The sequence below is a fragment of the Pteropus vampyrus genome, unplaced genomic scaffold (genome assembly GCF_000151845.1).
Source record: "Pteropus vampyrus isolate Shadow unplaced genomic scaffold, Pvam_2.0 Scaffold47, whole genome shotgun sequence".
In the NCBI taxonomy this organism is placed as follows: domain Eukaryota; kingdom Metazoa; phylum Chordata; class Mammalia; order Chiroptera; family Pteropodidae; genus Pteropus; species Pteropus vampyrus.
Genome location: NW_011888828.1, coordinates 8,711,786 through 8,724,022, shown reverse-complemented (window position 1 = coordinate 8,724,022; position 12,237 = coordinate 8,711,786). Strand labels below are relative to the sequence as shown.

Sequence of the window (12,237 nt, the reverse complement as noted above, 5' to 3'; positions counted from 1 at the left end):
ATAGAAATGAATAGTTGGATGAATGGCCTTGACCCAACTGCAGCTGGCCTGAGGCCCCAGTCTACCATGTCAACGGCAGCAGGCTGGAGTACTCACCCATAGGGTTCATCACACATCTTCCAAAGACTTTGGAGGGAAGTGAGAGGGAAGATGCTTTTCATATAAAAGCAAGTATCACCATATGATGGAGAAAACACATCACGGCATCAAGAGGCAGCATCCTCCTTGGGTTACAAGTCTCCTTGTCAGCACTCAGGTCCCTGAGGGGTTTGGGACTGAGGGATTCTGCTCCTGTCCTCTCACCTGGCAGTGGAGGATGAGGGTCCTGAGAGCTGGGCATCCCCCAGGGCCGCACATGAGACTCTGCACTGAGAGAGTGGGCAGGGCGCCCAGGCCTCCTGATTGCTTGCTCCGCATTCTTACATCTGCACTAGAAGGTCTGCCTGCCCTTTATTTACCCACCTCTTTAGGAGGTAAACCCTAAGGTATTCAAAGGAGTTCAAGCTGGTAGAAGAGTGTTAAGAGGAACAGCAAGAGGAAGGAAAGGAATCAAGAGGTACCGGTGCTTGCTCTGCGCCAGGTGCTCTACATGCGTAAATTCATTTACTCACTATAACCGCTCTGCAAAGTGAACACGGCTGCGTTTTACAGGTGGGGGTCCACCAAACACAGAGCACGCATCATTTACTTCCTGGTCACACAAGGAGTAAGTGCGGGGTGGGGTGGAATTTGAACTCAGATCTGTCCGATGCCAAACCTTTGGCCTTCTTTCTATTCCATCAAAAGATTAACCTGCCTCTGCAGAGCGAGTAGAGCAGATTTGGGGTGGGCAGGAAGCGCCTCTATCACAAAGGGGAGAGAGGAACCACCAACTCTTCCAGCTGCTCTCTGACTCTCTTCCTTTGACCCGTTTCAGCTGCCTGGGCCTCCAAGCCATGAACAGCACCCCGAGGGATGCCCAGGCCCCCACCTACCGCGAGTGCCTCCTGCCTTCCGTGGCTCGGACCCCCTCTGTCACCCAGGTCACACCAGCCAAGAAGATAACTTTCCTTAAGCGAGGGGATCCCCAGTTTGCCGGGGTTCGCCTGCCTGTCCACCAGCGCACTTTCAAGAGCTTCAGCGCACTGATGGACGAGCTGTCACAGCGCGTGCCTCTCTCCTTTGGGGTGCGCTCTGTAACCACGCCTCGGGGCCTGCATGGCCTCAGCGCCCTGGAGCAGCTGGAGGATGGCGGTTGCTACCTCTGCTCCGATAAGAAACTCCCCAAGACGTCCAGTGGGCCAGGCCTGCCACAGGGGAGGAGCCCCTCTGCTCAGCAGTCGCGGGATGTGGAAGGCCAGTGTGAGGCGCCAGGAACATCTGCTTCACGGAGGGGTCCTAAAGCCCCGAGGAAGATAATGCTGGTTAAGAATGGGGAACCTGGATCCCAGCAGACAGTGACTCTCAGTCACAGAAACACAAGGAGCCTGACGGCCTTTCTCAGCAAAGCCTCCGACCTTCTGCACTTTCCTGTGAAGCGCGTGTACACAACCAGTGGGGAAAAGGTAGGCTGTCGGGGATATTTCCTTTAAAAAGTTCTATGGACCTCAGGTCAAAATATTTAAGTGGAATGAGGCGATTACCTTCAAAGGAGGCACTGACTGCCCTGCTTCTAACTAAAGGTGGGTGGAGGGGAGATGTTCATTCAGTCATCAAATAAGCAATTGTTATTCATATTTTTAGCTACCATTTAGCAGGCTTTTAGCGCCAGACACTGCGCCTTGCACACACATTCATTATTTTCTTATCCAACCCTCCTATTATCCAGTCTCACCTATTAGTGTGAGAGGTCAGTACAGGAAACAGAATCTTCTTGAAGAAGCTTATGGAGTAAGTGATTTAATACAGGGCATTAGGGGGTTTCGGAATCTTTGGGCATTTGGAAGAATGAACTCTAGGTCTTCAGGAATGCTTTTAGCAGGAAGCTACTACCTCTACTTGAAGCTACGGTGATTATTGAGTTCCAGGTACTTCTCCGTAGTGGCATCCATGCTTATAAAGCTGGACTCAGGAAACTGCCACATTTGCATCTTGACACGCAGGAACACTCAGGCACCGGCTTCTAGCCATTGCAGCCTGAGCTGCTGTCGCCTCCTGAAATGTATTTAGAGCTTTCTGAGCCCTGCAGAACTGGAAAGCACACCAGAAAAAGAGTAAACACAGACGCTGACTAATGCAGGGCATAGCATCCACCACACGAACTCATGAGGCGGTGAATATTATTATACCATTTGTAGATATAAAAAAAATTGAGCCACAGAGATTAATTAACTTTCTCATAGTCATGTGGCTGGCAAATGATAGGGCCGGCCTTAATGATTTCACAGTCTTACTGTAAGAATGCTTCTAAATTATGGTGCAGTTGCTATATGCAGATTTTACAGGCAAATAAGACTAAGTCCCGACCTTCAGTTGGCTACAGTTTAGTAGGTATGGTGAGGGAGAGAAAGCAGGAACAAAATTAATTAATTGGAGAAAAAATTAGCATATTTTTACATAGATTGACCTCAGAGCTATTAGAGTTTCTTCTGTAAACAAAGTGGCCTCATTGTCCACAGTATAGGCTGTGTCATGATTATCAATTCGCAGTCCTCAATTGGATGGACACTCTTGATACTGCTGTGTTTTGTTTTTGTTTTTGTTTTCATGAATCCGAGACCTCTACCTCTTTCTAAAATAGGAGCATCATTTACTCTCAGTTCTATTTTCTTCCTTGGAAAATCTGATTTCCTAGAAGCATGTCTACATCTATAAATTGATAGACATGGGTCATTTTTACATTTTTGCAATGAACCGGAGATATAAACCAAAAAAGAAATATATCTAGTAGTTCGAAACAAGCTCCTAATTACCTGGGTTGAAAGATCTGCTGTACAGCAATCTTAATGTCATTTAGGAAGAGAAGATACAAGAGTTCTCTTCTTTCTTTCATTTTCTGGTTAATAAACATACCCTTTTAATCTGAGAAAATAAAAAGAACACACTGCTAATTACAATGTAATATTACAAATAGTGGAAACCCTCAGATACGTCGGGCCCCAGGCCAGGTGAGAATTTTCTAAAAGCAAGACTCTGTCTTCTGGAATGCAATCCAGCACTAACTTTGCCTGCTCAGCTCCCAGCTCAGGATGTTCTGCTGGTGGGTGTCAGGGCGGGTGGGGAGGGAATGACACCAGCGTCTGGGCAGGAGCTTAGAGAGCCTTTGAAACAGCCTGGGAGGGAGGTGCTGGCTGCCTGTGGAGGAAACAGTGCCTTGCTCTTGTCTGCTCCACTAGGGGCAAAAGCAGAGGTGATGGGCTCAGATTATACTGGAAAACACAGTTCAAACCCAAGAGGTGAAAGGGTGAGCTAGTGAATCCCATCTCCACATGGAAGCTAGAGGACTTTCTGCTCTGGTTGTTTTAAAAAATGCCTGTTCCGGAGGGTGCAAGTGTGGGTTAGAAAGCAGGCCAAAGGCTTCATGAAGTCTTTTCTAGCTGAGGAATCCAGAATAACCTTTAAACCACAGGCCTCACACCAGGTGGAGGGAGGGTGTAGGTAGAGAGGAAGACCATGGTGACAGGTCCTGTCCCCAGCTGGTTATAGCGGTGTTATGGCAACTGGATGGGATCCTTCCTTTGGGTCAGAAATCTGAGGTGAGATGTACAAATATCAGGAAAGGGCCAGGGTGAGTGGATTCTTCCTCTGCCTGTGTCTCCCTGAGCAGAAGGGAGTTCTTGCAGAGAGTGCCCCCTGACCCCACAGTCTCCTTCCTCAGGTGGACTCCCTGAAGGCTTTGCTGCGAAGCCCCTCGGTGCTGGTATGTGCTGGTCACGAGTCCTTCAGACCTCTGGCGATGGAAGGTGCCAGAAGAAAAGGGACTGAAACTTTATTGGGGCAGACGTCAAGGAACAAAAACGGTGAGCTGGTTTTGGAGTTTCCCCAATGTTATTTGCACTGGATAGTGGTTCGGGAAGGCTGAGCAGATATCCTTTCTAGATAATTTAGGAAACCTGCCTTTGGCCCTAATTCTTGGGCATCCACTTGTTTTGGGGGCTCTCTTGCTTCTTCCTCTTTCTTCTCATCACCACCAACCTTAACTGGGTTGAACATTTGACTGGAGTATGAGAGAGGGAAGTCTGGTATTCAGAGAGAACAAGGATGAGGCGATCTTGAACTCTAAGTTTCTGGGATCTAAAATAAGCTTTATTAAGGACCATGGTGGGCGTGAGATTATGGAGGCAATGGTCCGCAGGCATGTGACATTTGCATCTTTCAAGAGTCATGACTCTCTTAGGCAATAGTGAGGGGGCCAAATGGACTAAAACTAATAATAACCATCCATTATCAATCTATACATCCAACCATATATCCATTCAAAATGCCTACTAAGTATCAGAGTCTAGGTTTTGTTATTTGAGAAACATTATTTTAAAAGCACAGTTAAAAGTTGTAGAATAAAAGTTTAAGCAAAATTATTGGAATGACAATGGGCAAATTGTGGTGAGTAAACAAAATAATACCCTTTGCGAACAGCTGTTAAGAAATGACAACAATGGTGTCAGTGATTGCTGCATACCAGGTACTGGAGATGCGAAGACCCACTGGCCACACGCCCCCTCTGGAGCAACGCCAGTCTTATTTGGTGCTTATGAAAGAGCAGAGCTTGACCAAACCTTCTCTTGCTCATAGGGACTCAAGGAAGTCTGTTCTTTTGCTGGCCACAGGCTTACCTTCCACTGGCCCCCTTCCTCTTGAAGTACTAGCTCAGGAGATGAAATGAGAAAGTACTAGGGGCTTCATTCTTTCTTGAGGTCATTTTTTTCTATCCCCAGTGACTACTTCTTCTCTTTTTCATGGCTGGGGTGTAGCCATGACTATTAGGACCTGCAATTGTGTGTCCAGGTCCTTCCTTGCAATCATTTATCAACACCAAAGTTTGATGAGTGTTAGGATGATAAATCACCACTAATAATTGCAAAACATTTTACTGTTTATAATCAGGTACATATGTAGCAGCTTACCGATTTTGCTTCCTGTGCTGGGAGTGGGCGTAAGGAGGACCAGGAGTTAGCACTGCGCTTTACTGCTCTGCCCTCCACCTCTGCTGTCTATTGAGAACCTACTTTGTGCTGGCAACTTTGCAGGAAGTTCTACATGCATTGCCTGGCATTGTCAAAGCACATCGTCAAATAGATACCTTCATTTTTATTTTATAGCTCAGAAAAAGGGGCTCTGCCAAAAGCTACGCAGCTAGGAAGTAGCAGGCTTGAGATTGAATTCAGATTTCAAGTTCATCTCGCTTTGTTATGCTGGTTCACAAACGGCAGACTCTGGATATTCTTTCTAGAATGGTTTCCGCCCTTACTGTGTGATTGCGGAGGCGGCAGGGGTGTTTAGGTGCTGAAAGGCTCATGACCAGTCTTTAGTCTCCTGCCCTGAAGCTCCTCCCAGAAGCTCACTATCTTTTCCTCTTATTCTTCATTGCGTGCCAGGGAGCTGGGGGCCGAAGGCCAAGCAGAGCGTGATCCACTCGAGGTCCAGGTCGGGAAGCAGGCCACGGCAGTTTTCCTTGCTGTCGGAGAGATCTGGTCTCAGCGACCCCCTGGGCTCCCTGTCGCATACCTGGATGGGCCCTGCTCCTGACAGGCACTCTCAGGACATGCCTGCCCAGCTCGGCTCATTGGTGGCTGGTGACGATGTTGAGAAGAAGGTCCACATGAATGAGGACGGCAGCCTGTCTGTGGAGATGACAGTTCGCTTCCAGCTTCTGGGGGATGACATGCTCTCGTGGTCCAGGAGGGTCGGCGGGGCTAGCACCCTTCTGGCAGCCAGTGGGGAGGACCCTGTTCTGGGGGAGGTGGACCCCCTCCACTGTGTGTTGGAGGGCCACCCTGGTGGCTCCTCAGAGCCTAGGGCACAGGACCTGGGGCCCCGTGAAGCAGGGTGCAAGGAAACCTTTGAACGAGGCCGGTGGCAGCCAGGGTCCAGATACGAGATCTGGACGAACCCTCTGTACGCCGCCCTGGGAGAGGGGACAGCCTCTCAGAAGAGGTCTAGGTTGACCCAGCACTCCCACTCGAGGGGCCTCCAGAGCCAAGGGTTTGCTGGTGGGAAAAGAAGCATCAAGGACAGTGTCAGCATCACCTCCAGTGACAGACCCCCTGAAGGCTCTGAGCCAAATTCCTCCTGCTGCTCCAGGTCCCAGGAGGGCAGTGTGGGCAGCTGTGCCCTACATCCAGCCTCCGGAGCTGACTTCCAGAAAAGAGCAGGGTGGGAAGCTGGTGGCACCACCCGGGCTGGTGAGGGCCCAGGTCCAGAGGGGGCAAGGCCAGGCAGCAGGGAGCAACGCTGCCTGAAACCCAGGACCCAAGATGTGGCAGGTGCTCCTTCTGACTCCTCAGTGAGTACTGGGTCTCACGAGGCATCCAGTGAAAGGGGTGAGCCGCACCAGGGCCACCTGAGCAAGACAAGGACTGTGACTTCCCTAGGGAAGGCCACTGAGGGAGGAGGACCCAGTTCTCCCACCCTGAGTGCCTCGTCTTTGAGGAACAAGGATCCACAGGGAGAGGAAAGTGGACAAGGCACCATGCGCCCCCAGGACAGGGGTGGATCTGGGACCAGGTTGCCCCTGGCTGCAGGACATTGTGGCTCTGGGGACACTGCAGGAGGTTGTTCCCCACCTTCTGCCTGTGTCTCAGCCATGGGTGGGAGAAGAAAGCAGGGGAGCAGAGCCAGTGCATTCTCCTCCCCCAGCATTTCTGTCCTCAGCCGAGGGGCCCAGAAAGGCTGCCCAAGGCAGCACCACAACCGAAGGGACGCCCACTGCCCACTCCACTCACCTGTGTCCAGGCAAAGGCCGGGGCCTCCTAGCGTAAGCAGGGCTCGCCCAGTACCACGCTCCCCTAGCACCAGAAACCGGGCCTCGCGGGGTGCAGGGCCGCCCTCCTCTGCCTCCCTCCATTCCCAGGATGCAAGAGGGGTCAGCAGTGCCCCCTTTACATCTGTGAGCGATTCGGACTGTGCTTCCAATTTCTACCCCCCATATTCACCCTCTGCTGAGACAGAAGGGGACCCTGAGTTCAGGGCGCACTCACCGACTCCCACATCTTCCAACTTTTTCAGGTCTCAAGCTGATGGCCTGGGCAAAAAGGCATGGGGCGATGCCCCCAAGCCTCCCTGGTCCTTGGTTCTGCCAGATGGACAGGACAACGGGGAGAAGCCAGAGTCCCGCCAAGGGTGCTGCTGCTCCCAGACGGGCGCATCCTCTGTCCCCAGGATGCCTGGGGGTGAGATTCAGGCCCTGCAGCTTCCCCAGCCTCAGGGCAGCCGAGAGCCGCTCTCTGAGGCCAGCTCAGTGTGTAGCAGGTACTGTCCCCATCCTCCCAGGGCACAGCCCTCTGTCAAGAAGCACCCTTCAGGCAGCAGCAGCCACAGTGGGGGGGACCACAGCGCTGATTGGGGGCCCCGAGGGGCCCAGCCAGGGGAGGAAAAGCTGGATTTGCAGCACCCACAGCCTCCTGGCTCTCAGTCAAGGGCCAGAGGGGTGGCAATCAGAGCCCCGAGAAGGGGCAGCCCCAGCCTAGGTCCCAGGCCCAGCAGAATGTTCCAGGGGCAGGTCACTGGTGCAGAGGAAGGCTTGCAGGAGCAAGAGGATGGTGGCAGCGTGTCACCAGGTGCTCTTCCCCGAGTCTCGCCGGAAGCTGTGGTCCGCGAATGGCTGAACAACATCCCAGAGGAGCCTGTGCCCATGAAATATGAGATGGTGGATGACAGCACGGATGTGGCTGGGGACGGCCAGGAAGGCCCCACAGAGGATCCTATTGAGAAACATTCTCCAGAAGGCCTGGGGGAGCCAAGTCAGCCCAGAGGACCATCCCTGGAAGGGACAGCCAATGAGAAAGCAGAACCAGATGGAACCCTCCCAGTGATGAGTGATGCTGGCCCCCAGTCAGCAGAGAGTCTTTCTCATAGCAGGATTTCGGAAGCCCCCAAAGAGGCCGGAGCAGGCGGAGGAACCACTGAGGACCGTGGCCCAGGCCAGTGCGTGCTTCCCCACAGGGTCTCCGCCACCCTACAGATCATGAAGGCGCTGATGGGCTCTAAGCAGGGCCGGCCCAGCAGTCTGCCCGAAGTGTCCAGCGCGGTGGGCCGGAGGCTCAGCCACTCCGCCCAGGCCCTCATCACCTGTCTCGCCAGGCTTCACTTTTTCGATGAAGACCGTGGGTCTCCAACCCGCAAAGTGAGGTTCACAGACTCTCCTCGGTACCAGGAGCTCCTGAGCACGTTCCAGGCCCTGTGGCCGGGGCGTGGCCTCAGGCGAGGTGAGCTGGACTCCGACCTATGGGAGCTTGGTGGGTGCCAGGCTCTGTCATGCCTCAGGTCCCACGCTGTGACCGAGGACTTCACGCCAACGTCCTCATCCGGCGTGGATGTAGGCAGTGGCTCCGCGGGCTCAGGGGATGGCAGCGGACCCTGCGCGGTGGACGGCACGCCGGTTTCTGAGAGGATAGAGCTGCCCTTGAAAATCCCCTACCAGAGGCCGGATTCCAGAACCTCAGAGAACCCGGTGGGTCTGGAAAACCAACAGCCGAGAGGTTCCACAGCCTCCTCAAGCTCCCAAGCTCCGGCTTCTGCCACTGGAAAGGAGCGGGCAGAAGGACGCAGCGGGGAGCAGACGTTGGGCAGTGACCCGGACCGAGCAGCGGAAAACACGATGCAAGAAGTGGGGGTGCAATTAGAGAAAATGGAAGAAGAAAAAGAAAGGGCAGAACTGCAAGGAGAGGGCGTCAGTGGATTTCCGGAAGAGGGACAAGCCGTGGGACAAGAACTGTCGGGGGTCGGCTGTCAGGATGGGGAGGATGCACAGGAAGGTGAGCGTGTGCAGGAAGAGGAAGCAGGAAGAGACCTTGGAGAGAGAGAGGACCCGATGGAGACCCCTGGGAACCTCACTGAGAGAGATTTAAATGCCAGCGGGAGTCAAAGTGATCCCAATGCTGAGTCCAGTTTGGAGAAGCTGCCCACAGCAGCTCAGATGGGCCTTGAGCAAACCCAGGCCAAGTTCACCCAGGGGGCTGGAGAGAAGGGCACTTCCATGGCCCATAGGATGTCTCTGGACCCTGACCCCCTGTGGGTGTCCAGGTTGCTGAAGAAGATGGAGAAGGCCTTCATGGCCCACCTGGCCAGTGCCACAGCCATGCTCCGAGCCCGCTGGAGCCTGCCGAGCGACGACCTGCTGGACCAGATGGTGGCGGAGCTGCAGCAGGACATGCGGCAGCGGCTCCAAGACAGTACAGAGAAAGAGCTCCAGAAGATCCGGAGCCGGGCCAGGGAGAAGGCGCGGGGGCCGCCCAGGGGAGCTCTCAGGTGGGAGACGTCCCTGCAGACAGAGCAGCGCAGGCGTCGCCTCCAAGGCCTGCGCAACCTCTCGGCCTTCTCCGAGCAGACGCGGCCCTGGGGCAGCCCCTCCCTATCCCAGGAGGACGTGCCAGCCTTCAGCGAAGCCCTGGAGACCCCGTTGGGTAGGGAGGCCGAGGGGGAGGAGTTCTGTCCCTGTGAGGCCTGCATGAAGAAGAACGTGATCCCTGCATCCCAGAAGGATACAATGGGCGTAGCCCGTACACCCATCAAAGAGGCCTTTGACCTGAAGCAGATTCTGCAGAAGAAAGGCGGATGTGCTAATCGGGATACTGCAGAGGTGGTCCCCGAGAGGACGGGGATGGAGCTGCCCCAGAGGGTCCCCTCGGGGACAGGGACTGTCCAGGGGACTGATGGAGGCCTGGAGGAGGAAGATGAGGGTAAGGGTAGCCAGACCCTCGGCAGAGGTGAAGATCCAGAAAGGGAGGAGGAAGATGTGGCTACGCAGAACGTAGAAGGGAGCGTGGACCCCTGCGTAGGCTGCCACCCAGAGGCAGCGGAGTGGGAGGAGCAGGGTGTGGGTGACAAGGAGGAGAACATGGAGGAAGGCTCTGGGGCTGAGGTCGGTGTGGAGGGTGAAGCCTCGGGAGGAGGCGAAAGAAGTCCGGGAGGAGGCGACAGAAGTCCGGCAGGACAGAATGATGGTGCTGACACCATAGAGGCCCAGGAAACTGAAGGAGAGGGACAGCCAGAGTTGAGAGGAGGAGATCAAGATGAGAAAGAAAGGACCCCACAGGTTGGCTCTAGACAGGGCCAGTCAGGTGAGGCTTCTGGACACAGCAGCCCAGACCAACAGGGGAGGCCCATGCCACCCCCTGCCCCGGGCGGAGACGCCCCTGGCCAAAGGTCAGGCCTGAAAACAGCCCCCTCCTCATCTAGAACATCATCTCTGGGAAACTGCTCTCGGCTCTCCCAGAAAGGCTCTGAAGAGGAGCCTTCGAAGGGAGACATGAGGACCACTGCAGACGAGCCCAAGGGAGTCCCTGGTCCAGAGAGAACAGTCATAGGCATGTATCCAGAAGGCTCCACTTCTGAGCAAGAAGGGGCCACTTCGGGCTCAAGGACTCCCGAGCAAGGGACAGAAGAAGGTCTGACTCCAGAGCCGGGGGCAGGCCAAGGAAAGGTAATTAAAAGTCTTGCTTGGACAGAAATGAAGTTTAAAAACCTAAGCACAAACACAACAGATGGCTTTGGCCAAGATGATTTAGATTTCTAGAGCTCCAGCTGTGAGACAGTCATGAGTCTGGAGCTCTGTTTTTATCCATATTTTGTGTGCAAACTTGAGCATGGCTCAGCTCTCTGAGGATGTACAAAGAGCACGGGGGAAAGATCAAGGATGTGCCAAGGCCATAGCCACACCTCGCTGCCCCTGGGTCCTGAATTCTGGAACTTCAGAGGGCCTGCTGGCCTGTCCTGCATACTGTGTGCAGGGGGTTATCTCAGATCTGCACTGTTCTAGGAGGTCAGCCCACCCCCTCCATCTGCCTGCTGAGCCCAAGAGGATAGAACTGATTGGAAATGTTCCAGGAGAGATTTTGTTTGTGTGTTTGTTTTTTGCTAGCAAGTGTTTCTCTCATTCTTTTGCCTATCGATCTCCTGTTATTTTTCTCCTTGGCCTCTCTTGGCACTCACCTCATTCGACTTTGAGGTGTTTTTCTCTAGTCTTGAATATATTTGGTGACTCTGCAGATGGGAATAAATTCAGGGAGAAGCAGATAATTTCAGGGTCATTGGACAAAGTTTGTTCTCAGCTCAAAAGTCCAAATGTATTTCCTTAATTCACACATATATATTTACATATATGTATGTAATAGAAAAAAGTGGAAAATGCAGAAAAGCAGGAGAAAGAAACGTAGTCACCTGTGATCCCGTCACTCCGATAACTTGTGTTAGCGATTTGATGTTTTGCCTTCTCATCATTTTTCTAAGCATTTGATAGTGGTTTGTTTTTTTTTTTTTAACTTGACAATATAAGAATTTCCCTGATTTATCTCCAAATCTTCATAAACCTCTTTTTAATACCTGAATGTTGTTAATACCTGAATAACCCATTATGAGACTATAAAATACTCTACTGCACCATTTCCACCTTGTTGACCATTTCAATGGTTTCCATCGATTTTTTCTTAAACCTTTTTTTTCCCCCTCTGAACTGCAGACAATTTCCATAGGATAGATTCCCAGACATGGAGTTACTCTGTCAGAGAATACCCACTTTTTAAAAGACTCTTAATATCCTGCTGCCAAATTGTTTTTCTAAAGGTCTATATTCTCATTTACATCACTCAGCCAGAAACCTTCTCATCAGTGTTTGGTTCGGTCATTAAAACGAGAAATCTTTTGTTTATTTAGTGGGCAAAAAATAGTACCTCATTTTAGTGAGGTATTATTTGGATATATTTGCTAATGAGATTAAAGAGTTTTCTAGGTTTTCAAAATAGCTATTTGCATATAAATTATATATGCATGCCTTTTGCCCCTTTTCCAACTGATATTCTAGCTTTATCAAAATAAGTTGATTTACATGTGCCCTTTATGCTATTTTAAAAATATTCTATTTATCATTTTTGAGACTTAAAAAAAAAATGCCCTTTCTCCATATTCTTCTCTAGCAAGCCTTGGCCTGGGTCCGGTCTGGGTAGGGAGCTTCTCGATGGGGCAGAATTTCCTTGACTGACTCTCACCAGCACTCTGCTCGTAACATGACCATTCTGTGTAGTCAGACTTATTAAAATGGAATTGTGCTACAAGAACAGCTATTGGTCACTGGTTGTTTAAATGTTAATACTATAAATAAATAAA

At 52.0% G+C, this 12,237-nt stretch overlaps 1 protein-coding gene across 1 annotated transcript in view; it reads left to right on the top strand.

Moving 5' to 3' along the window:
- The first annotated feature begins 935 nt into the window (after positions 1 to 935).
- The window catches only part of RP1L1 (RP1 like 1), a 13,352-nt gene continuing 2,050 nt past the window's right edge, over positions 936 to 12,237 (top strand). The window contains exons 1-3 of the mRNA XM_011359464.1: positions 936 to 1,544; positions 3,797 to 3,938; positions 5,514 to 10,196. Coding sequence (XP_011357766.1) covers positions 936 to 1,544; positions 3,797 to 3,938; positions 5,514 to 10,196 — 5,434 coding nt within the window. The remainder of the gene's footprint in view (positions 1,545 to 3,796; positions 3,939 to 5,513; positions 10,197 to 12,237) is intronic.